This window comes from Macaca fascicularis, chromosome 19 (genome assembly GCF_037993035.2).
Source record: "Macaca fascicularis isolate 582-1 chromosome 19, T2T-MFA8v1.1".
NCBI lineage: Eukaryota > Metazoa > Chordata > Mammalia > Primates > Cercopithecidae > Macaca > Macaca fascicularis.
In genome coordinates, this window is record NC_088393.1 from 61,840,924 (window position 1) to 61,867,227 (window position 26,304).

The following is a 26,304-nucleotide window of genomic DNA, read 5'->3' on the forward strand; positions in this document are numbered from 1 at the left end:
CTGTACGAGAGAGAGAGCTATTCTCTTTTCTCTTTATTTTGTTTATTAAGCCTTCACTTTTTTTTAATTTTATTTTTGAGCAGGAGTCTCTGTCATTCAGGCTGGAACTCCTGACCTCAGTTGATCCTCCCCGCCTCGACCTCCCAAATTGCTGAGATTACAGGCGTGAGCCACTGCGCCCTGCCCAGTCTCTTTCACTACGTGAGGATACAGCAAGAAGGTGCCAGCTATGAACCAGGAAAAAGCCCTCAGCAGACTGAATCTACCAGTGCTTTGGTCTTGGACTTGAAGCCTTCAGAACGGTGAGAAATAACTATGTGTTGTCTGGAAGCTGCCTGGTCTTTGGTAGATTGATAGCAGCCTGGATGGACTGAGACGCTCCTTCCTCCCTCTCATGCCCTGGACCCTCATCAGGGCCAGAAGTGGTTGGGGTGATGGCCCAAGCAGACTTTTAAAAGCACTGACCTCGCACAAGGGTTGGAACACTACAGCCCACAGCTTGTTTTTGAAAACAAAATGTTTTGTTTTTAAAACAACTTTCTGGGCTGGGCGCAGTGGCTCACGCCTGTAATCCCAGCTCTTTGGGAGGCTGAGGTGGGTGGATCACTTGAGGTCAGGAGCTCGAGACCAGCCTGGCCAACATGGTGAAACCCCATCTCTACTAAAAATACAAAAAAATTAGCTGGGCGTGGTGGCGGACGCCTGTAATCCCAGCTACTCGGAAGGCTGAGACAGGAGAATCATTTGAACCTGCCGGGGGAGGTTGCAGCGACCTGAGATCACGCCACCGCACTCTGGCGCCTGGGCGACAGAGCAAGACTCCATCTAAAAAAAAAAAAAAAAAAATCTTTCTATAGATACATAATATTTATGCATATTTATGACATACATGTGACAGTTTGATACAGTTTGATACATGACAGTTTTATACATGCACAGAATGTATAATACTCAAATCAGGATATTTAGGATATTCTGCTACCTCAAACATTTATCTTTCTTTTTTTTCCTTTCGAGACAGAGTCTCTGTTGCCCAGGTTGGAGTGCAGTGGTGTGATTTTGGCTCACTGCAACCTCTACCTCCTGGGTTCAAGTGATTCTTCTGCCTCAGTCTCCCAAGTAGCTGGGATTACAGGCATGCACCACCACACCCAATTAATTTTTGTATTTTTAGTAGAGACGGGGTTTCACCATGTTGGCCAGGCTGGTCTTAAACTCCTGACCTCAGGTGATCCACCTGTATTGGCCTCCCAAAGTGTTGGGATTACAGGAGTGAGCCACTGCACCTGGCTCATTTATCATTTGTGTTGGGAAAGTTTCAAATCTTCTCTTCTAGCTATTTTGAAATATACAATGTACTGTTGTTAACTATAGTCACCCTTCTGTGCTGTTGAACACTTGAACTTGTTCCTTCTGTTTAACTGTGTTTGTGCCCGTTAACTAACCCACCCCTTCTAGCCTGTGATAACTCTCTCTCTTTTTTTTTTTTTTTTTTTTTTTTGAGACGGAATCTTGCTCAGTCACCCAGGCTGGAGTGCAGTGGCCGGATCTCAGCTCACTGCAAGCTCCGCCTCCCGGGTTCTCGCCATTCTCCTGCCTCAGCCTCCCAAGTAGCTGGGACTACAGGCGCCCGCCACTACGCCCGGCTAGTTTTTTTTTTTTTTTTTTTTTTGTATTTTTTAGTAGAGATGGGGTTTCACCGTGTTAGACAGGATGGTCTCGATCTCCCAACCTCGTGATCCGCCCGTCTCGGCCTCCCAAAGTGCTGGGATTACAGACTTGAGCCACCGCGCCCGGCCTAACTCTCTCTCTTTACCTTCATAAGAGCCACTTTTTTAGCTCCCACATGAATGAGAACATGAGGTTGTAAATAAAGTTTTATTCGAACACCGCCACATCTACTTGTTTACATATCAACGATGGCTGCTTTCATGGTACAACAGCAGAATGGGGTAGTCTCAGCAGAGATCCTACAGCCCACAAAGCTGGGAATGTTACTCTCTGGTCCTTTTATTTTCTGTCCTCTGGTCTAGGAGTTTGCAGGTCTGGGCGTGTTTGTTTTTTGAGATGGATCTCACTCTGTTGCCCAGGTTGGAGTGCAATGGTGTCATCTCAGCTCACTGCAACCTCTGCCTCCTGGGTTCAAGCGATTCTCTTGCCTCAGCCTCCCAAGTAGCTGGGATTACGGGCGCCCACCACCATGTCCCGCTAATTTTGTATTTTTAGTAGAGATGGGATTTCACCATGTTGGTCAGGCTGGTCATGAACTCTGACCTCAGATGATCCACCCGCCTCGGCCTCCCAAAGTGCCGGGATGACAGGCATGAGCCTGGCCATTTTCTTTTTCGCTTGTTGTGCTTCCAGGAGATGCTCCATAATTCTTACATTCTTTGCTGGATAGCTGATCAATAATTATTTATTATTTCCTTGAATTGTTCTAGGAGGAAATGCGGGGTAGAAAGAGTATGGTGGGGTCCTTGGGCATGAATAATCCATAAATAAGTCAGATTTCTTTTTAAGATGAGAAACTTAATTTTATTGATACGGATGAGGAGCAAGGGACACAGAGTCATCCGCATCTCCACGTTTCTGATAACCTTGGCCAGCACGATCCCCCCTCCTTTAGTGGCCCGGGCTGTCTTCTTGCTACACTTTCACTGCCGCATATTCATGAGATTCTGGGGGCTCCTGGGTGGTGTCAGAAGCTGCCTCAGACAGGGCATTGATGTTTAGCTCAGCATACGTCACTCCTTGGGGGTCTGCCGTCTTTGGAGAAAATAGATGAATATTAGAACTGAGTGGTCAATATGGCAGCCACTAGCTACACGTGGCTATTGACATTTAAATTAATTACAATTAAATTCAAAATCCAGGTCCTCGGTCACACCACATGCATTTCTTTTTCTTTTCTGTTTTTATAGCCCTTTATGTGTGTGACATCAATGGATTGGCGTAAGACTTTTATTTTTTTTATTTTTTATTTTTTTATTTATTTGAGACAGAATCTCGCTCTGTTGCCCAGGCTGGAGTGCAGTGCCGTGATCTCGGCTCACTGTAACCTCCGCCTCCCGGGTTCAAGTCATTTTCCTGGCTCGGAATCCAAGCAGCTGGGATTACAGGCGCCCGCCACCACGCCCAGCTAATTTTTTGTATCTTTAGTAGAGATGAGGTTTCACTGTGTTAGCCAGGGTGGTCTCGATCTCCTGACCTTGTGATCTGCCTGCCTCGGCCTCCCAAAGTGCTGGGATTACAGGCGTGAGCCACCGCACCCGGCCCGGTGCATATGCCTTTTAAATAGAGATTTTGGTTCCCCTTTGGGGAGTTATCTAAGACCACACGGGTGATAAATAGTAGACGTTTCTGTATGGGCTTAACCAGGAGGCAGACACGACCAGCCCGTTGTGGTGAGGGAGCTCTTGTGGGACTCCTAAGCGGGAGGACTCACCGAGACAGATACCCTTTCCATCCTGGATAAATCTGCCTCTGAGTGAGAGAGAAAAAAAAGAAAATCAGTTTTCAGCTGTAGGAGTCAGAACTTAGTCTTTCTATCCGGTGATTCCCTTACATTTTCCCTGTCCCTTACCAGCAGCCACCTGCTCCGAAAGTTTGGAATGGCTGATTCTGAGAGAGAGAGAGACACGTGAAAGGATGGGATGTGAAGATTTCGGGGAGAGGGTGAGGGCAGTGGAGGGGAGAGGAGGGGAGTGGAGGGAGGTCACAGAATGGGCTGGGGTGGGAGCTCAGGGTACCAATCCCGAATGTGCCAATGGGTTCCCTGGAGAATGACATGGGAATTAAGGGGAGCATGAGCTATGCCAAGCATCTACCTTTTGGTGGATTCTTCAGGTGACGAACCTACAAAAAATGCAGGAGGAATTTACCTACTGAGAAAATCCTTCACTCCCCCTCCCTCCCTTTGCGTTCTCTGAGCTCACCGTGCTGGCTGCATCTGTAGATGATGAAGACTGAGAGGAAGAGAAGAAGGATGGAGATGCAGCTGAAGATGGCGACAAAGATGGTTCTGGTGTCTGGAGGGGGAAGAGCAGGTCAGGGAATCAGCCTGGCTCCTGAAATCCACCGATAGGGGTGAGCAGAAAAGCTAAGAGGAGCCAGACAGACGGCCCGGCTCCCAAGGCTGGATCTCCCACCTTGGAGCTGAAACTTCCTATTGCTTTGGGGAATTTCCTTAATCTTCTCCAAGCTTCTGTTTCCCCATCTGTAAAGTGAGTGTAGCAGCAGTACCTATTTTGTTGGCTGGTGGGTCAGTACCTATAGAGAGGGCTGGAACACTGCTTGGCGCATAGGAAATTCCCAGGGAATGTTTGGTGCATAGCAATGAAATTGATCATTTATTGTGAGCCAGTGCTTTACATACGTGTGTATGTGTGTGTGTGTGTGTGTGTATATATATATATATATATATTTTTTTTTTTTTTTTTTTTTTGAGACGGAGCCGCGCTCTGTCACCCGGGCTGGAGTGTGATCTTGGCTCACTGCAACCTCCACCTCTCTGGTTCAAACAATTCTCCTGACTCAGTCTCCTGAGTAGCTGGGATTACAGGTGTGCACCATCATGCCCAGCTAATTTTTGTATATTTAGTGGAGACGGGGTTTCACTACATTGGCCAGGTTGGTTTCAAACTCCTGACTTCAAGTGATCCTCCCGCCTTGGCCTCCCAAAGTGCTGGGATTACAGGTGTGAGCCACCACGTCTGTCCGTGTAATCACTGTTTGAAATGCACTGATAGGGGTGAGCAGAACTGCTAAGAGGAGCCAGACAGACAGCCTGGCTTCCAAGCCTGGATCTCCCGCCTTGGAGCTGGACATTTCAACCAATAGACTTTGAGTAAAGCAGATGACACACTGTCATATGGGTGGGCCTCATCCAATCAGTTGAAGGCTTTAAGAGAAAAGACTGAGGTACCCCAAGGTGGAAGGAATTCGGCCTCCAGACTGAGGCTGCAATATCAAGTCTCCCCTGGATCTCCTGCCTGCCTTGCAGGTTTCAGACTTACCAGCCCCCGACAATCACATGAACCAATCCATTAAAATAAATCTCTCTCTCTCTCTCTCTCTCTCTCTATATATATATATATACACACACATGTGTATGTGGGTTTTTTTGTTTGTTTGTTTTTTGAGACAAAGTTTCACTCTTGTTGTCCAGGCTGGAGTGCAGTGGCGCAATCTTGGCTCGCTGCAAGCTCCGCCTCCCGGGTTCAAGCAATTCTCCTGCCTCAGCCTCCTGAGTAGCTGGGATTACAGATGCCCACCACCACGCCCGACTGATTTTTGTATTTTTAGTAGAGACGGGGTTTCGCCATGTTGACCAGGCTGGTCTTGAACTCCTGACCTCAGGTAATCCACCCACGTCGGCCTCCCAAAGTGCTGGGATTACAGGCGTAAACCACCACACCCAGCTTATATATATATATTCTATTGGTTCTGTTTTTTCTGGAAAACCCTGGCTAACACAGACATGATCTCAGCTCTTCACTTCAAACACATTTCTTTTTCTTTTTTTTTTTTAAAGAGACAGAGTCTCACTCTGTTGCCCAGGCTGGAGTGCAGTGGTGCAATCATACTCGAATTCCTGGGCTCAAGTGGTCCTCCTCACTCGGCCTCCAGGGTAGCTGGGAGTACAGATCACCGTGCCCAGCCAACTTCAAACACACTCCAATGAGCTCGTTGACGCCAGGTAACGAACAGCAGTGACATGGGCATGGAAGGCGTTTAGAGTGGGGAGGGGTGGGGCTCTCTGAAGGAGATATGATTCTCCGAGACACCAGAACGACAGGGATCTGTAGATGATAGATCTACATCTATCTATTTTATCTACTATATCTAGTTATCTATCATCTAGCTAGCTAGCTAATCATCTGTATCTATCTACCTACTTACCTATTATCTATTTATCTATCTACCTACTTACCTATCACCTGTCTCTCTAATCCATCTATCATATCTAGCTACCTACCTATCATCTATGTATCTATCTTATCTATCATGTCTAGTTGTCTATGTATCTACCTACTTACCTATCATCTGTCTATCATATCTAATTATCTATTTATCCCCCTTCCTGAAATAAGGCTCTTTCTGAGCTGATCATCAGGGAGCAGCAAAAGGAGTGGAGAGTTTGAAACAAGACAAACTTGAGTTCTAGTAGTAGGTCTCCCATCTCCTGACTTTGTAAATGTTCCCTTCCCTTTCTGGAATACATTATTTTTTGGTTAAATATAAGGAGGGGGGCCGGGCGCGGTGGCTCAAGCCTGTAATCCCAGCACTTTGGGAGGCCGAGACGGGCGGATCACGAGGTCAGGAGATCGAGACCATCCTGGCTAACACGGTGAAACCCCGTCTCTACTAAAAAATACAAAAAACTAGCCGGGCGAGGTGGCTGGCGCCTGTAGTCCCAGCTACTCGGGAGGCTGAGGCAGGAGAATAGCGTAAACCCGGGAGGCGGAGCTTGCAGTGAGCTGAGATCCGGCCACTGCACTCCAGTCTGGGGGACAGAGCGAGACTCCGTCTCAAAAAAAAAAAAAAAAAAAAAAAAAAAAAAAAAAAAAAATATATATATATATATATATATATATATATATATATATATATATATATATATATATATAAGGAGGGGGCAGAGAGCCAATAATACCTAACTTGAAGAGTTAGGTAATGATGAAAAATCCTGGCTTTAAAGCACTCAGTCTAGAAACTGACTCATTGTGTAGGATAATGGGATTGTAGGTATAATGATGATTTTTTTTCACCCAATATTCCACCCACGTCCATCTCTGTAACAGATTCTGTCAATGTTCCTCAACCCATGTTCCCCAGATCCCTTTCCCATTTTTATGCATTCTAGATTGTGGCTTCTTTCCCTTTCCAAAGTGAACATTTGCATCTCTTCTTTGGGGGACTGCCTGGGAGAGCTCCAAATGCCTTGGAATTTACATGCCCGGAACAAACTGCCACTGACTGCTGTGAAGACCCCAGCTCCCTAGCCTCTGGTGTTTGACCTTCCCTGTCTCCGCTGCTTTTCTGCAGGATTGAGCCAAAGATACCATCTGAGGGACACGGATATCCCACTCTTGTTTAATCTCTTTTCCTCCCGGCCCTTCTTCCCCACTCCCTAAAATGTCATTTTCACGCCGGGCGTGGTGGCTCACTCCTGTAATCTCAGCACTGTGGGAGGCCAAGGTGGGTGGATCACCTGAGGTCGGGAGTTCGAGACCAGCCTGACCAACACAGAGAAACCCCATCTCTACTAAAAATACAAAATTAGCCAGGCGTGGTGGTGCACGCCTGTAATCCCAGCTACTCGGGAGGCTGAGGCAGGAGAATCGCTTGAACCCGGGAGGCGGAGGTTGCAGTGAGCCAAGATCATGCCACTGCACTCCAGCCTGGGCAACAAGAGCGAAATTCTGTCTCAAAAATAAATAAATAATAAAATAAAATAAAATGTCGCCTTCACACTAATGCTTTCTAAGGGCCTGCTTCTGGTGGAGCTGAATCAGAGAACCCCTCAAAAGCAACAATTCTTTATTTTTTTTTTTTGAGACAGAGTCTCACTCTGTCACCCTGGCTGGAGTGCAGTGGCTCAATCTTGGCTTTGCAATCTCTGCCTCCAGGGTTCAAGCAATTCTCCTGCCTCAGCCTCCCAAGGAGCTGGGATTAGAGGTGCCCGCCACCACGCCCTGCTAATTTTTTATATTTCTAGTAGAGATGAGGTTTCACCATGTTGGCTGGGCTGGTCTCGAACTCCTGACCTCAGGTGATCGCCCACCTTGGCCTCCCAAAGTGCTGGGATTATAGGCATGAGCCACCATGCCTGGCCATAAGCAACAATTCTATCAGTGCATTTCCAAGGACTGATGAAAATAGGGCAGGAACAGCTGCTCCTGGACTCTTCAGTTTCCCCAGATAGAAGCAGAGAAACAGCAGCCTTGCCTCATCCTTTCTGTTCTCCCCTTTTCCAGCCTACAGTATCTTTCACGCAGCAATTCACTAGAAATGAGAAGTACATTATTGCAAAATTCTCGTCTTCACATGACCCCCATAATCAGCTGGACTGGGTTCACCTGAGATGTCCACATATCCTGGCCAAATTTCACATCAGTATTTACAAATTGCCAGAATAAATTATAAGTTGCTATGCTACTAGAATCAGACTGAGCAACAAGATACAGCCTGACACAGGGCACAAATGGAGCCACAGGCACCAGAAAGAAAGTCGAGTCTTGTGTGATAAAATTCATCTTCATTCTCTACAGAGCAATTGAATATGGGGTCCTTTTCTGGTGTGTTTAAGGCATATAAATACAGACGGGGGACATTATACCTGTGCTTAAAGATATTTTACTTTTATTTTATTTATTGAGACAGGGTCTCACTCTGTCACTCAGGCTGGAGTGCTGTGGCACAATCACAGTTCACTGAAGCCTCAACCTCCTGGGCTCAAACGATCTTCCTGCCTAAGCCTCCCAAGTAGCTGGGACTAAAGGCGCACACCACCATGCCTGGCTAATTTTTGTATTTTTTGTAGAGATGGGATCTCACTAGGTTGCCCTGGCTGGTCTTGAACCCCTGGGCTCAAGTGATCCTCCTGCCTCATCTTCCTGAAGTCCTGGGATTACAGACGTGAGCCACTGCACCCGGCAAAGATATTTTATTCTGTTTAGAATTGTGGTGATACAAATTTGAACTCAAAAAATAAATTTTAAGAAATTATATAATACCCACTGGGATGGCTATAATTTAAAAAAAGAAAAGTAAGTGTTGACAAGGATGTGGAGATATTGGAACCCACATAGATTACTGGAAGGAATATAACATGAGACAGCCATAATGGAAAATGATTTGGCAGTTCCTCAAAAAGTTGAACATAATAGTCACCATATGTCCTAGCAAATCCACTTCTAGGTACATACCCAAGATAATTTACAGCAGGGAGGCAAACAGATACTCCTACCACAATGTTCAAGCACCATTACTCACTTTAGCCAAGAGGTGCAGACAACACAAATGTCCATCAAAAGAAGAATGAGGCCAGGCGCAGTAGCTCAAGTCTGTAATCCCAGCACTTTGGGAAGCCGAGGCAAGTGGATCACTTGAGGTCAGGAGTTTGAGACCAGTCTGACCAACATGGTGAAACCCCTTCTCTACTAAAATACAAAAATTAGTTGGGCATGGTGGCGGGCGCCTGTAGTTCCAGCTACTCAGGAGGATGAGGCAGAAGAATCATTTGAACCTAGGAGGCGGAGGTTGCAGTGAGCTGAGATCATGCCACTGCACTCCAGCCTGGGCGACAGAGCAAGACTCCATCTCAAAGAAAAAAAAAAAAAAAAGGAATGGATAAGCAAAATGTGGTCTGTCCATACAGTATGATGCTTTTCACCATGACAAGACATGAAACATTGATACATGCTATAGTATGGATAAACTTTGAAAACATCATGCTAAAGTGAAAGGAGGTAGTCACAAAGGACCACATAGTATATGAATCCATTTACACAAAATGTCCAGAATAGACGAAATCATAGACACAAAGAAGCATATGAATGGTTGGCAGGGCCTGGTGGGAGAGTGGGAAATGAGGAGTGACTGCTTAATGGGTACAAGATTTTCTTTCAGGGTGATGAGAATGGTCTGGAATTATGTAGTGGTGATGGTTATACTACCTTGTGAATATATAAAATGCCAGTGAATTGCACACTTTACAAGGGTGAATTTTTGGAATGTGAATTATATATCAATAAAAAAAGAAGGAAAATAAATGACACAAGAGCTCAAAATAGAAAAGTTTCTCTTCCTCCTCCCCCTCACACCTCACTAGATCTACCACCTCCTTTCTGATACTTGTGTGTTCCTCTCTCCCATTAGATTTCATATCTTTCTTAGAAAACATTCCTGACGTGATTGTGTTCACAGTCCTAGGGTAGCAGTCATTTCCCAAGCCTACTATCATGGAATAAAAACATTTCAAATAGTTATCTTGCAAGAACACTTTGGAAGATACCTTTTCAAAAACCGATTATACCAGCACAGACTGCTAGCAACAACTTTCAGCAACTTTGGCTCTTTGGAGTAGGTTGCAGGAAGATTGTGACTTGCTGAAAGGAAGGATGATTAAGCATCTAGATGCCAATTTATATTCTGAATTTGGCCCTTAAAGTCTGGATGAGCTTCTGTTTCAGCCGAATGCTGCCAAAAGCTCTAACTTTTTTTTAATTTTTTTTTTTTTTTAGACAGAGTCTCACTCGGCTCACTGCAACCTCTACCTCCCAGGTTCAAGCAATTCTCCTGCTTCAGTCACTTGAGTAGCTGGGAATACAGGCGCCCACCACAATGCCTGGCAAATTTTTGTATTTTTAGTAGAGACAGGGTTTCGCCATGTTGGCCAGGCTGGTCTCGAACTCCTGACCTCAGGTGATCTGCCCACCTCGGCCTCCCAAAGTGCTGGGATTATAGGCGTGAGCCACCTCACCTCGGGAGCTCTAATTTTTATGAGAACCTCTGAGGACAGAATCTTAGTCAATTGTTAATGAATAAGCAACATTAGGGGGAAAAATTCAATATTCACCTATGGTTGAGAATTTTAGAGTTATAACAAACTCTTGATTATACATATTCCTGAAGTACCTACTCTGCGTAGGTCCTGGTCCTACTCCCCAAATGGGTCACCCAAAAATTCACCCCCATTATTCCCCAAATCCCACCCTAGTTTTTCATCACGTAATATGGCAAACAACGAACTCTGCTGTTTTACACACCAACTTCTTCAGAAACTGGAAGCACTTGAGAGGTTATCTCCCCTCATGCCCCACCCCCGAAAACACAGCAGTTTCCCCAATAACATTGAGAAAATGGCCATTAAAGTTCTTCTTGTAGGCCGGGTGCGGTGGCTCACACCTGTAATCCCAACATTTTGAGAGGCCAAGGCAGGGGAATTGCTTGAGGTCAGGAGTTTGATACCAGCCTGGCCAACATGGTGAAACTCCATCTCTACTAAAAAAAAAAAAAAAAAAAAGAGCTGGGTTTAGTGGTGGGTGCCTGTAATCCCAGTTATTCAGGAGGAATATCTCTACTAAAAATACAAAAATTAGCTGGGCATGGTGGTGTGTGCCTGTAGTCCCAGCTACTCGGGAGGCTAAGGCAGGAGACGCGCCTGAACCCGGGAGGCAAAGGTTGCAGTGAGCTGAGACTGCACCACTGCACTCCAGCCTGGGTGACAGAGCGAGTCTCCATCTCAAAAAATAAATAAATAAATAAATAAATAATAAAAATAAAGTTCTCCTGTGCACTTTAAGCAAAGGTGATCCAGCGTCTTATGAAGCAGATCTAATTGGAAAAAAATCTCCTTTCTAATTATCTTACCTGTTTTCATTGAGGGAGCTTCAAGTTCATCGTGTTTATCTGGAAAATAGGAGGGAAGAAAAGGAATTATGCTAATCACATAGGAACCTTGGGGGCAGGAGTCCTCTCGTCCTACTTATAGACTTCCTGTCTTCTTTGGGAAGCAGAAAAGAGAATGGCTTCTCCATTCCCTAGGTGCTTCCTGAGTCCTCAGAGCATGGACAGAGCCTCAGATTACTCTTCCTAATACTCATGGAGTTTGCTAGTATTTATGAATGACACTGCTAACGCCCCCTCCAGTATGATTCCTTGCCAGTCGTCTTTATCTTGACAAAGAACGCCATTCACCCAAATTCTTTATTTCTTTCTTTTTTTTTTTTTTTTTTTTTTGAGTCTTGCATTGTCACCCAGGCTGGAGTACAGTGACATGATCTCAGCCCACAGCAACCTCCGCCTCCTGGGTTTAAGAGATTCTCCTGCCTCAGCCTTCCAAGTAGCTGGGATTACAGGCACCTGCCACCACACCCTGCTAATTTTTGTATTTTTAGTAGAGACAGAGTTTCACCATGTTGGCCAGGCTGGTCTCAAACTCCTGGCCTCAAGTGATCAACCTGCCTTGGCCACTCAAAATGCTGGGATTCCAGGCATGAGCCACTGCACTCGGCCTATATTTCTATCTCCCCAGTGGCACCATTTAGTCTAAGTTAAAATATCACCTACTCAGCCAGGTACGGTGGCTCAGGCCTATAATCCCAGCACTTTGGGAGGCCGAGGCAGGCAGATCACGAGGTAAAGAGATTGACACCATCCTGGATAACATGGTAAAACCCTGTCTCTACTAAAAATACAAAAATTAGCCGGGCATGGTGGCGGGCGCCTGTAGTCCCAGCTACTTGGGAGGCTGAGGCAGGAGAATGGCGTGAACCTGGGAGGCCGAGCTTGCAGTGAGCTGAGATCGCACCACTACACTCCAGCCTGGGTGACAGAGCGAGACTCCGTCTCAAAATAAATAAATAAATAAAAATAAATAAAGTATCACCTACTCACCAGTCCCTGGCAACCACCAGTAGACTCTCTGCTTCTGTGAGTTTGGCTTTTTCAGGCCACACATGTGAGTGAGATCATGCAGAATTTGTCTTTCTGAGTCTGGCTTATTTTGTTTAACATAATGTATGGGGAGATGTTGATGAAAGGTATAAATTTCCAGTTCTTTTTTTTTTTTTTTTTTTGAGACAGAGTCTGGCTGTGTCGCCCAGGCTGGAGTGTAGTGGCTCGATCTTGGCTCACTGCAAGCTCCGCCTCCCGGGTTCACGCCATTCGCCTGCCTCAGCCTCCTGAGTAGCTGTGACTATAGGCGCCCGCCACCACGCCCGGGTAATTTTTTGTATTTTTAGTAGAGACAGGGTTTCACCATGTTAGCCAGGATGGTCTCGATCTCCTGACCTCGTGATCCACCTGCCTCGGCCCCCCAAAGTGCTGGGATTACAGGCGTGAGCCACCATGCCCAGCCCTAAAGTTCCAGTTCTAAGATGAAGAAGTTCAGGTGCACAGCATGGTGGCAATGGATGTGCTAATTAATCTGACTGTGATCATCATTACATAATGTACAGATGGATCAAATCATCAGATTGTATATCTTGAATATATACAATCTTCATTTGTCAATTTGATTTTTTAAATTTAAAAAGTCATATTGCCTGAAATGCACCAACTCTTACCACATCTGATCCCTTATTTTCCAAAAGCAGCCAGAGGCCAGGCATGATGGCATGTGCCTGTAATCTCAGCTGCTTGGGAGGCTGAGGTGGGAGGATTACCTGGGCCTGGGAGGTCAATGCTGCAGTGAGCTGTGATTGCACCATTGCACTCCAGCCTGGGCAACAGAGTGAGCTGTCTCGAAAAAAAAAAAAAAAAAGCAGCCAGTGACCCTTCAAGCATATAAATAAAATCATGCCATTCTCCAGTTCAACTTCATCAGTGGGTTCCTGTTTTTTCAAAGCAGACTCTAGGACAAGTTCAAACACCCACAAGACCCTAGATGCTCTAGGCCCTGTCTTCTATCCACACCTTTTATTCTGCTGTTCTTTTCTCTGTCCTCCTTTCTGTGTCTCAATCATTCCAGGAACACTCACACTTCTGGGACTTTGCTTTTGCTGCTCTCTCTCCCTGAAGGGCTCTTCTCCAGATATCGATGTGGTTGGGTCATTCTCATATTTCATGCCTGTGACAGATAGACCTTAAGGGGGCACTCAGGAGACTCAGGAGCCCTGCTTTCTGGTGTTCATGCCCTTGTCTAATCCCCTCACCTTGAGTGTGGAGACCTGTGACTTTCTTCTCACCAATAGATATGGCAAAGGTGATGGGATGTTATGCTCTTGATTATGCTACATTACATAAAACTCTGTTTGCTAGGGCATTTGCTCTCTCTCTCTCTCCTCTCTCAATCTCTCTTCTTGCAAGTGCTGCAGAATCAGTCTAACATGAATCCTACAGCTGCAAAGAACCAGATATTGCTAGCAACCACAGGAGTGGAGAAATGGACCCTTCCCCAATCAAGCCTCCAGATGAGAACCCAGCCCTGGATGACAACTTGATTGCATCCTTATGAGAACCAAAGCAGAGGACTCAGCTAAGCTGTGCCTGGACTCCTGACCCACATCAACTGTGAGGTAATAAATAGGTGTTTCAGGCGGCTAAATTAGTGGTAATTAGTTATGCAGCCATAGATCACTAATACAATGCCTCTCACAGTTATTCTCCATCTATAATGTGTTTTTTAATTACTCTGATATCTTTCTGTTATTTCTTTCTTCCAAAGAAGAATGTGAGCTCCTGTTGGCCAGAGACCTGGTCTGTCTCAGTTCCTACAATATGCTCAGGATCTACCAAAGTATCTGAATTTGTAGGCTGAATGGGCAGCTATTTTTGTGCCAGGTATTTTGCATTAAATTTTTTTTGTAATAGAAGCATTTATATGCCCATTTTGTAATAAGTAAAAAGTAGTATAATCAAGTGATTTGTAAAGCAGCAAACAGATTGTATATGGAAGGCTGACCTGGAAAATCAACCACTTTAAATTGATACTATAGCCTGTCTTGTGATATAATGGTATAGCTGCGATAGAGGTGAAGAAATCAGGAAATAGTAGATGATCTGCCAGAGAACATAATTGGGAAATGGCAAATAATCGCCAGGCTTTTAGGGCTAAAGTGTGGGAATGAAAATTCTTAAGACTACAAGAAAAAGTTATTGGGAATACAATTGAAATCAACATCAAAGTGATGAGAACCTTGTTGGAGCATCACTGATCAAGAGCCTCAGAAAGAGGGTAAATCAGAGGTGAAACATTAAGTACTCAGTTACTCATCATGCCCCAAGCCCAGGCTAAGTCATTGGTGTGGACCCATGGCTACTTCTGCACTACATTGATGAGTGTAAGGTCTCTCCAGGGATTTCCCATGATATGGCCAGATTGACCTACTGGAAGCAACTGTAGTCAATTGAGAGATATTGTTGAGTGACTAATAAATGAATAGATGGATGGATGGATGGATGAATGGATGGATGGATGGATGGATATATGGATAGGTGGGTGGGGGGTGAATGAATGGGTGAAAGAGTGGATGAGTGGATGAGTGGGTGGAAGGATGGACAAATGAGTGGCTGGGTAAATAGATGGGTAGGTGGGTAGATAGATGGATGAAGGGGTGGGTAGACGAATGAATGGAAGGGTTGGTGGTTGGATGGATTAATGGATAGATGAATGGATGGATGGGTGGTAGGGTGAATGAATGGACAAAGGGGTGAATGAATGGATGGATGGAAGGGTGGGTGGAAAGTTGGATGGGTGGGTATGAGAATGGATGAAGGTGTGGGTGGATGGAAGGATGGAAGGATGGATGGGTGGATGGAAGGATAGATGGATAGATGGATGGATGGAAGGATGGATGGATGGATGGATGGATGGATGGATGGATGGATGGGTGAGTTGATGGATAGATGGATAAGTGAGTGGATGGATGGGTGAATGAGTGGGTGGGAGGGTAGATGGGTTGGTAGGTGGGTAGATGGGTGGGTGGGTTGATAGATGGGTAGGTGGATGGATAGATGGATGGGTGGGTAGATAAACGGGTAGATGAAAATGATGCAAAATTATTCTTTATCCCTCTTCCTTGGGATCTCAAGTCACTTATGTTACAATCCTCCCATGTGCATCCTCTCACTGTGGTCCTCATCATTTTTTAATTTCAGTTGCCTGCACCATGCCTGCCATATTTTCCCACACAATGGGATCTCTTAGCCCCATCCTCCATTATTTGCCATTCCTACATCCCTCATAGAGCACTGGACACTCTTTCTGGCTTTTCTTCTGTGGCATAAAGAGATATAAATTTTCATTTATGTCTGAACTGCAACTGTGAAGCTCATTGTCTTTGTGACATCGGGGAGGTCACCTAGTCTCTATAAGCAAAATTAGTAACACAACCACCCTCACAGGAAGTGAAGACTGAATGAGTTAGTGGAGGCAAGTTACCTGTCGTGGAGAGAGGAACATAGAAAATGCTGGATACATGTCAAATGCCAGTGTTATCACTCTATGCTCACCTGTCACCCAGATCTCCAACTTGTTGCTGGGGAAGGAGGCCAAGTGTGATGAGTCACTCAGGTAATACACACAGCTGTAGTTTCCATTGCCATTACTTGTCACATTCCAGAGCATGAAATCTGTCTGTTTTTTTCTTACTTGCCTGACTTGTAATGGTTCTGGGATCCCCATTTTCAGCAGAGCAATTACAATACATTCAGTTCCATTGTATGGAGTTAGACATCAAAATGTCCTGAGACCTGGAGTCATCCCAGGGTCTACATTGACTGAGAGCAAAGGTTCTGGGAGTGACCCTGAAGAGAACAAGGCAATGGAGGTAAAGAGAAGGGCTAGGACTTTTCCATTTTCTTTCCTCTTTCTTTTTCTCTCTCTCTCTCTCTCTTTCTTTTTTTTTTTTTTTTTTTTTTGACGGAGTCTCGCTCTGTCGCCCAGGCTGGACTGCAGTGGCGCGATCTTGGCTCACTGCAAGCTCCGCCTCCCGGGTTCACGCCATTCTCCTGCCTCAGCCTCCTGAGTAGCTGGGACTACAGGCGCCCGCCACCATGCCCGGCTAATTTTTTACATATTTTTAATAGAGGCGGGGTTTCACCATGTTAGCCAGGATGGTCTCGATCTCCTGACCTTGTGATCTGCCCACCTTGGCCTCCCAAAGTGCTGGGATTACAGGTGTGAGCCACCGTGTCGGGCCCGCTTTTCCATTTTCTACTGCACTTGGGGACTATCTCATCCATCTCTCTGTATTAACCACCATGTCTTTCATTTTCTGCATTTGATGCTTTGACATCTTGGGGCCTTGCTGCCCTTGGTGGGACCACCCCTCCCAGGGTTAGTTAATTTCTAGAGTCAGTAAACCACTTGTCCTCAATATGTCCCTCAAATGCAAGCCAATAGATCCAGAGCCCTCACTCCCAACCACCTTCATTATGAGGCTCTCACACTCAAGGTGAAAGTTGTCCTCTCCTAATCACCCCAGGTCCAAGAACTAGACAACCAGGGACAGTCTCTATACCCCAAAGCCAATTCTTTTTTTTTTCTTTTTTTTTTTTTTTTTGAGACAGGTTCTCATTCTATCACCCAGGCTTGAATGCAGTGGCATGATCTTGGCTCACCGCAGCCTCTGCCTCCTGGGTTCAAGCAATTCTCGTGCCTCAGTCTCCCAAGTAGCTGAAAGCACAAGTGCACACCACCACACCCAGGTAATTATTATATTTTTGTAGAGATGGAGTTTCGCCTTGTTACCCAGGCTGATGTCACACTCCTGACCTCAGGTGATCCGCCCTCCTCGGCTTCCCAAAGTGCTAGGATTACAGGCATGAACCACCACACCTGGCCAACTCTAATCTTGTTCTCCCCACAAAATACAATCAAAGCTCTGGCCCACAGTTCCTCCTTCCTCTGCCCCTGATTGACCCTGGTGCTTCCCCCATACCCCCACCCCCATAGTATAGCCTTCCCCCTCCTCTTGGGAACTGTAACAGACCATCTTTTCCATGGCAATCATCGCTTGGTTTGTCAGTCTTACCGTACCCTAATTTTCTATTAACTGACCATATTCTACACCACCCTCCCACATCCACATCATTGGGACCCTCTCAGAATCCCTGTCCCTGATGAGAATCTTGCCCCACGTTCGGGTTCCCATTTCCACACTGAAGGTATTGCATCTATCCTTTTTTTTTTTTTTTTTGAGACAGAGTCTTGCTCTTTCATCCAGGCTGGAGTGCAGTGACACAATCTCGGCTCATTACAACCTCTGCCTACTGGGTTCAAGTGATTCTCCTCCTGCCTCAGCCTCCCTAGTAGCTGGGATTACAGGTGCCCACCACCACACCCAGCTAATTTTTGTATTTTTAGTAGAGTTGAGGTTTCACCATGTTGGCCAGACTGGTCTCGAACTCCTGACCTCAAGTGATCCGCCCACCTCTGCCTCCCAAAGTGCTGGGATTACAGGCGTGAGCCACCGCGCCGTGCCCGGCCTGCATCTATCTTTTTGTCTCCTGGGTTCCTTCTTCCCCAGCCACGTCCCACAACAGGAAAAGAAATACGTGCATCAGGCAGGCTTTGGTGACTCACGCCTGTAATCCCAGCACTTTGGGAGGCCAAGGCAGGAGGATCACCTGAGCTCAGGAGTTCAAGACTAGCCTGGGCAACATAGATCCTGTCTCAACAAATACTTTAAAAATTAGCCAGGCGTGGTGGTGCTTGCCTGTACTCCCAGCTACTTGGGAGGCTGATGTGGGAAAATTGCTTGAGCCTGGGAGGTCGAGGCTGCAGTGAATTGTGTGCATGCCACTGCACTCCTGCCTGGGCAACAGAGCGAGATTCTGTCAAAAAAAAAAAAAAAAAAAAAAAAAAAAACCGCCAAGCGCAGTGGCTCCCAGCACTTTGGGAGGCTGAGATGGGCAGATCACTTGAGGTCAGCAGTTCGAGATCAGTCTGACCAACATGGTAAAACCCTGTCTCTACTAAAATACAAAAATTAGCCCGGTGTGGTGGTGCACCCCTGTAGTTTCAGCTACTCGGGAGGCTGAGGCAGGTGAATTACATGAACCCAGGAGGCGGAGATTGCAGTGAGCTGAGATCATGCCACTGCACTCTAGCCTAGGCGACAGAGCAAGACTGCCTCTCAAAAAAAAAAAAAAAATGCCGAGCACGGTGGTTCACGTTTGTAATCCCAGCCCTTTGGGAGGCCAAGGCAGATGGATCACCTGAGATCAGGAGTTTGAGATCAACCTCACCAGTATGGTACAACCACGTCTTTATTAAAAATACAAAAATTAGGCCAGGCTCGGTGGCTCACACCTATAATCCCAGCACTTTGGGAGGCCGAGGTGGGCGGATCACGAGGTTAGGAGATGGAGACCATCCTGGCTAACACGGTGAAACCCCATCTCTACTAAAAACACAAAAAGTAGCCGGGCGTGGTGGCGGGAGCCTGTAGTCCCAGCTACTCGGGAGGCTGGGGAGGAAGAATTGCTTGAACCCAGGAGGCAGAGGTTGCAGTGAGCCGAGATTGTGCCACTGCACTCCAGCCCAGGCGACAGAGCAAGACTCTGTCTTGAAAAAAAAAAAAGGAAAAAAAAGCAAAGCAAAACCGAAGAAATGTGTGCATCAAGTAGCACATCTGAGGCTACCTTCTCACCTGTGATCACCAGCTCCAAGTGTTCACTGCTTTCTGACCCCTCACGGGAGGCTGTTGTCTTATAGGCACAAAAGTAGCTCCCAGCATCCTCAAGCTTCAGGTCCGTGAAGTGGAATTCAGCTTCGTCTTCTGTCAAGAACTGTTCCTGCTTGTACCCAGAGTCATTCACCTTGAGCAGAATGAATGTCACATTCTTGGAAGGAGCCTGACACTTCAGGGTCACGTTGCTCCGGGCTTCAACCACCGAGCTAGGCCAGGCGTGGAGGGAGGGCTTGGGCAGTTTCTCTGGAAAGAATTCAGAGTTAATTTGAGTCTAGAATTCAGACGATTAAAGGAAAAGGTCATGAAGTGTGGGATGCAGGAATAAAGAAAGTTTAAGTGGGAGAAAACTCACCATTCTTTTTCTCATCTTCGTAGCCCAGACACAGTCCTGGAAGAGAAATCTCAATGAGAGAAAAATTATGTGCTTGTCTTTGAGTACAAATCCAGCAGAGAACAATGACTAGCTCATTATAGGTCTAATATATATATATGTATTATGTATATATGTATTATACATAATACATATATTAACTATGTACACATATTACATATAATACATATATAAATATATCTATTAAATGTATGTATTACATGTATGTATATATTTTTGGCAGCTATCTCCCCAGACTTACCTCTTTTGTTCCATTTTTTTGTCATTCAGAAGCTATGTGTATATAGAAAATTCCAGCAAATTTTTTTTTTTTTTTCTTTTTGAGATGTAGTCTTACTCTGTTGCCCAGGCTGGAGTGCAATGGCACGATCTCAGTTCACTGCAACCTCCGCCTCCCAGGTTTAAGTGATTCTCCTGCCTTAGCCTCCCCAGTAGCTGGGACTACAGGCGCCCACCACCATGCCTGGCTAATTTTTGTATTTTTAGTAGAGACAAGAGTCTCACCATATTGGCCAGGCTGATCTTGAACTCCTGGCCTCAGGTGATCCGCCTGCCTCGGACTCCCAAAGTTCTGGGATTACAGGTACGAGCTACCACACCTGGACTGATGTATTGAATTGCTTTCACGAGTAATCATTCTTTCACCATCTAGAAATTGTTCAACATTCACCTATGCTTTTTTCTTGTATTTTCTGTGATTGCAGTATTTTGTTTGCTTTGTTTCGTTTTGAGACAGAGTCTCGCTGTGTCACCCAGGCTGGAGTGTGGTGGTGCAATCTCAGCTCACTGCAACCTCCTACACCCCCTGGGTTCAAGTGATTCTCGTACCTCAGTCTCCAGAGTAGCTGGGACTACAGGTGTGCACCACGATGCCCAACTAATTGTTGTTGTTGTTGTTGAGATGGGGTTTCACCATATTGCCCAGGCTGGTCTCAAACTCCTGACCTCAAGTGATCCGTCTGCCTCAGCCTCCCAAAGTGCTGAGATTACAGGCATGAGCCACCGTGCCCGACCTGATTGCAGTTTTTACCCTTGCCACTTAAATAATGCAAACGTTATTTTCCCGTGGAAAGGGGAGGGTTTTCTTGCTCAATTCCAATAGAGAGAATCTGCTCCCCCTTCCCCGTGTCTTCTGGTTCCAAGTACTCCCCTCACTTTAGCTTTGGTTTCCACTTACATCATCCCCTTTCTCTTCTGTGTTCTGTTCTCTATATTCCCTGCAGGGAAGGGAGCGTCATAAACTTGCGTGGAAAATGGGACGTCAGTCATGGGGCTTGTTTCAGGGTGAAGTTAGGTAGAATTGAGGTAGAATTTCTCTAGAGCCAGTCTCAGGACATTGGTTCCTTGTTGACGCAGGTACCGACGCAGAACGTGACCCCACACCAAGCTTCACCGCAAAGGAATGAGGTGGAGCCTCACGATGGACCGAGGCTGCGTTGGCAGCGAGATTGACTGGGATTGGCAGGTAGGAAACAGCCTCTGAATGGCAGGGCATCCCAGGACTCAGGCTCTCTTTTGAGACCCTCCCCAAATCCCGCTTTTAGACTCATGTCATCTCATCTCTGCTATCCATCCATCGTCTGTTCAAACAGTGATTCCTATATTCTTTTTCTTTTTGAGATAGGATCTCACTCTGTGGCCCAGGCTGGAGTGCTGGAGTGCAGTCACAGCTCGCTGCAGCCTCGACCTCCTGGGCTCAAGTGATCTGCCTGTCTCAGCCTCCCAAATAACTGGGACTACAGGCATGTGCCACCAGGCCCGGCTAATTTTTAATTTTTTTTTTTTTTTTTTTTGTAGAGATGAGGACTCACTGTGTTGCCCAGGCTGGTCTGGAACACCTGAGCTCAAGCGATTCTCCCACCTCGGCCTCCCAACATGCTGGGATTACAGGCATGAGCTACCTGCAACCAGCCCAATTCCCATATTCTTTTTCTTTTTTTGACATGGAATCTCCCTCTGTCACCCATGCTGGAGTGCTGTGGTGTTCTCTCAGCTCACTGTAACCTCTGCCTCTCAGGTTCCAGCGATTTTCCTGCCTCAGCCTCCCGAGTAGCTGGGATTACAGGCACCTGCCACCATGCCCAGCTGATTTTTTGTATTTTTAGTAGAGATGGGGTTTCGCCATGTTGGCCAGGCTGATCTCAAACTCCTGACCTCGAGAGATCTGCCCACCTGGGCCTCCCAAAGTCCTGAGATTACAAGTGTGAGCCACCACACCCAGCTGATTTGCGTTTCTTGAAAAGAGAAGCTCAAGTTGTAACTCCCAGGACCTCTGAATGTGACCTTATTTGGAAATACCATTATCTGATCTTTGCAGATGTAATTAGTTAAGCTAAGATGAGGTCATACTGGAGTAGGCGGGGCATCTAGTCCAATATAACTTACGAGAAGAGAAAGAGAGAGAGAGACACGCAGAAAGAAGGTGGCCATGCAAAGACAGAGGCAGAGAGGCCAAGCTGCAATCACAGTGCTTTGGGAGGCCGAGATAGGAGAATTGCTTGAGCTCACGACTTGGAGACTAGCCTGGGCAATATAAAAGACCCCATCTCTGCAAAAAAATATATATATATATTTTAATTAGCCCAATGTGGTGGTGTGCACCTGTAGTTGTAGCTGCTCAGAAGGCTAACGGGGAGGATTGCTTGAGCCCAGGAGCTGAAGACTAGCCTGAGCAATATAGCAAGACCCCATCTCTAAAAAAGAAATTATTTTACTTAGCCCAAGATGGTGGTGCACACTTGTAGTTCTAGCTACTCAGAAGGCTAGTGGGGAGGATTGCTCGAGTCCAGGAATTGGAGACTAGCCTGGGCAATCTAGCAAGACCCCATCTCTAAAACAGAAATTACTTTAATTAGTCCAACATGGTGGTGTGCACCTGTAGTTCTAGCAGCTCAGAAGGCTGTGGGGAGGATTGCTTGAGCTCAGGAGGTTGAGGCTGTAGTGAGCTATGGTGGTACCACTGCACTCCAGCCTGGTGACTGAGTGAGACCCTGTCTAAAAAGAAAAAAAAAAAAAAAAAAAAGACAGCCAGCAATTTGAGTGATGCATCTACAAGTTAAAGAATGCCAAGAGGGCAGGCACGGTGGCTCAAGCCTGCAATCTCAACACTTTGGGAGGCTGGGGAGAGGGGGTGGATCACCTGAGGTCAGGAGTTCGAGACCAGCCTGGCCAACAGGGTGAAACCCCGTCTCTACTAAAAATACAAAAATTAGCCAGGCGTGGTGGCCCATGCCTGTAATCCAGGCTACTCGGGAGGCTAAGGCAGGAGAATTGCTTGAACCTGGGAGGTGGAGGTTGCAGTGAGCCGAGATCATGCCACTGCACTCTAGCCTGGGTGACAGACAGAGACTCTGCCTCAAAAAAAAAAAAAAAAACAGAATGCTAAGAATTGTCAGCCACCACTAGAAGAGGGGCATAAAACAGATTCTCCCTCATAGCCCTCAGAAGGAATCAACATTGCCAACACTTTGGTTTCAGACTTCTCATCTCCCCAACTGCGAGAGAGTGCATTTTAGTTGCTTTAAGCCATCAGGCTTGTAGTACTTTGGTATGGCAGCCACTGGGGGATGAGGTCAGCCTCCTGGTTGCCCAGCTTACTGTGCTCAGCAGCTGGAGGTTTGGGTGTGAGCCCGATGGTCATCTCTAAGGCACAAATAGCCGGGTGTAGTGGCTCACGCCTGTAATCCCAACACTTTAGGAGGTTGAAGTGGGTGGATCACCTGAGGTCAGGAGTTTGAGACCAGCCTGGCCAACATGGTGAAACCCCGTCTCTACTAAAAATACAAAAAATTAGCCAGGCGTGGTGGTGCGCACCTGTAATCCCAGCTTCTCGGGAGGCTGAGGTGGGAGAATCGCTTGAACCCAGGAGGTGGAGGTTGCAGTGAGCCGAGATCACACCATTGCACTCCAGCCTGGGAGACAAAGCAAGACTCCGTCTCAAAAAAAAAAAAAAAGGCCGGGCGCGGTGGCTCAAGCCTGTAATCCCAGCACTTTGGGAGGCCGAGGAGGGTGGATCACGAGGTCAGGAGATCGAGACCATCCTGGCTAACATGGTGAAACCCCGTCTCTACTAAAAATACAAAAAACTAGCCGGGCGTGGTGGCGGGCGCCTGTAGTCCCAGCTACTCGGAGGCTGAGGCAGGAGAATGGCGTGAACCTGGGAGGCGGAGCTTGCAGTGAGCCGAGATCGCGCCACTGCACTCCAGCCTGGGTGACAGAGTGAGACTCCGTCTCAAAAAAAAAAAAAAAAAAAAAAAAAAAAAAAAAAAAAAAAAAGCTCATCTAAGGTGCAAATGTGTGTGCGAGAGGAGCATTACCCCACAGGGAAGGGCTGCACCCAGAAAAGGGGGAAGGAACTGAGGCAAATGAAGCACATTGATGACCACCACACCCCCCATGCACCAGGAGGAACTGGGGCCTTAGGGAGGTGGAGCTCTGCTGGGTCAAGCCTAGAGCTCCTAGGTAGTGAAGCCCACGCTGTAACCCAGGTCTTCCTTTTCACAGTCTGAGCTCTGTCTGAATACATCAGGTTCAATTTGAGGATGGTTGAAATCAGCCTAAGAATCGGACTGGTCAGAAAATTGTTCTCTTGGGGCCAGGCGTGGTGGCTTATGCCTGTAATCCCAGCACGTTGGGAGGCTGAAGCAGGCGGATCACCTGAGTTCAGGGGCTTGAGAGCAGCATGACCAACATGGTGAAACCCTGTCTCTACTTAAAATAGAAAAGTTAGCCGGGTGTGGTGGCATGCACCTGTAGTCCCAGCTACTCAGGAGGCTGAGGCAGGAGAATCGCTTGAACCTGGGAGGTGGAGGTTGCAGTGAGCTGAGATCACGCCATTGCACTCCAGCCTGGGCCATAGAGTGAGACTCTGTCTCATAAATAAATAAATACAGAGAGAGAGAGAGAGAGAGAGAGAGAGAGAGAGAGAGAGAGAGGGAGGGAGGGAGGGAGGGAGGGAGGGAGGGAGGGAGGGAAGGAAGGAAGGAAGGAAGGAAGGAAGGAAGGAAGGAAGGAAGGAAGGAAGGAAGGAAAGGAGGGAGGGAGGGAGGGAGGAAGGAAGGAAAGGAGGGAGGGAGGGAGGGAGGGAGGAAGGAAGGAAGGAAGGAAGGAAGGAAGGAAAGGAGGGAGGGAGGGAGGGAGGGAGGGAGGGAGGGAGGGAAAGAAGAAAAGAAGGAAGGAAAGGAAATTGTCTTTTTGCCCACAGCCTTGCACCCTGTAGATCCTTAAGCTCAGCCCTCCTCTATTCCGACGGAGGATGCCTGGCAATACTGCGGTATTTAGCGAGTGCAGACTTGGAGACCCCACCGGAGTTCTGCATTTCCCAGCGGAGTAAGCAAGGCCTCCCCGTGTCTGCAGCGCGGCCTCCTGGTCGCTTGCATGTGGGCGGCAGAACGCATGCAGGGGACGCCCCCAGCCCAGACCCACCCACCGCAGGTGTGCAACGCGTGGAAGTCATTACTTCCACACACCGCGTTTCCACCCGGACTTCCACTCCCCCATGAGTTTTTCGCACCAGCCCAAGCCCATTCGTCCCAGTCCTGGAGACTCACCGAGGCAAAGCAGGGAGAGGAATTCTGTGGTCATAGCGTCCCTTGGGCCAGAACCAAAGCCCCGCCTTGGGTTTTACCACTTCAAAGGCGGAGCCGGACTGGGGCGGCCGCAGCTCTCTGGCTGCCCGGTTCCTCCCCAGGATGTGCAGATGGAGGTTTTGCCCTGACGCTCTGGTTCTCTGCCCCACTCTTGCAGTTTCCTTCTCAAACCGACTCAGGAAACAAGAAGCCGTCGATGACAACTTCTTCCTCATGAATCCTGTGCGTGGCCCCACCCGCCTGAGCTCTGTCCTACCTTATCTGAAGTTCTGCCAAGACTTCTGCAAATGTAATGTTTTATTTTAAAGCATTAATACCTATGGCTTCCTGTGTACCCACTAGCCAGCTCCCCACAAGGTTAATCTCTTTCTCTCTCTCTCTCTTTTTTTTTTTTTTTTTTTTTTTGAGACAGAGTCTTGCTCTGTCCCCCGGGCTGGAGTGCAGTGGCATGATCTCAGCTCACTGCAAGCTCCGCCTCCCGGGTTCACGCCATTCTCCTGCCTCAGCCTCCCGAGTAGCTGGGACTACAGGCGCCCGCACCACGCCCGGCTAATTTTTTGTATTTTTAGTAGAGAGGGGGTTTCACCGTGTTAGCCAGGATGGTCTCGATCTCCTGACCTCATGATCTGCCCGCCTCGGCCTCCCAAAGTGCTGGGATTACAGGCGTGAGCCACCGTGCCAGGCCAGTAGTGGCTTTTTTTTCTTGTTTCACAATAATTGGGTCTTCAACAGGTGTTCAATGGGAAAGGAAGTATTAGCAATGTCGAGTTATGTGTTCCTATAATGGACAAGACAGTCTCACATGGTGAAGAACTATTGCACTTTAAACACGATTTGTGGTCAGGCGCAGTGGCGCATGCCTGTAATCCCAGCACTTTGGGAGGCTGAGGCAGGTGGATCACTTGAGGCCAGGAGGTCGAGACCAGCCTGGCCAATGCGGCGAAACTCCGTCTCTACTAAAAATACAAAAAAATGGCTGAATGGTGGCAGGTGCCTGTAGTTGCAGCTACTCAGGAGGCTGAGGCAGGAGAATCACTTGAACCCAGGAGGCAGAGGTTGCAATGAGCCGAGATCGTGCCACTGCACTCTGGCCTGGGCGACAGAGCGAGAGTCTGTCTCAAAACAAACAAACAAACAAACAAAAAATACCATTTGTGCCCATGTGGAGAAATGTGTGAAG

At 47.1% G+C, this 26,304-nt stretch overlaps 1 protein-coding gene across 5 annotated transcripts; it reads right to left on the reverse strand.

Annotated features, from left to right (window-relative positions):
• Positions 1 to 1,864: 1,864 nt before the first annotated feature.
• On the reverse strand, positions 1,865 to 25,296 carry VSTM1 (V-set and transmembrane domain containing 1). 5 transcript variants are annotated; one of them, XM_074024681.1, is made up of 10 exons: positions 25,086 to 25,296; positions 19,498 to 19,533; positions 19,104 to 19,388; positions 15,961 to 16,254; positions 11,377 to 11,415; positions 3,936 to 4,028; positions 3,828 to 3,855; positions 3,584 to 3,621; positions 3,446 to 3,483; positions 2,509 to 2,766 (listed from the first exon to the last, which is right to left on the reverse strand). In XM_074024681.1, the coding sequence occupies exons 4-10, from the start codon at positions 16,130 to 16,132 to the stop codon at positions 2,647 to 2,649; spliced, it is 528 nt and encodes a 175-aa protein (XP_073880782.1). In that variant the 5' UTR covers positions 16,133 to 16,254; positions 19,104 to 19,388; positions 19,498 to 19,533; positions 25,086 to 25,296; the 3' UTR covers positions 2,509 to 2,646. The 5 variants fall into 5 exon arrangements, with proteins under 5 accessions (XP_045235818.2, XP_073880782.1, XP_045235819.1 ...); XM_045379883.3 differs by lacking the exon at positions 15,961 to 16,254 and having other exon boundaries at positions 1,865 to 2,766; XM_045379884.2 differs by lacking the exons at positions 3,584 to 3,621; positions 15,961 to 16,254.
• Between the last annotated feature and the right edge of the window lie 1,008 nt (positions 25,297 to 26,304).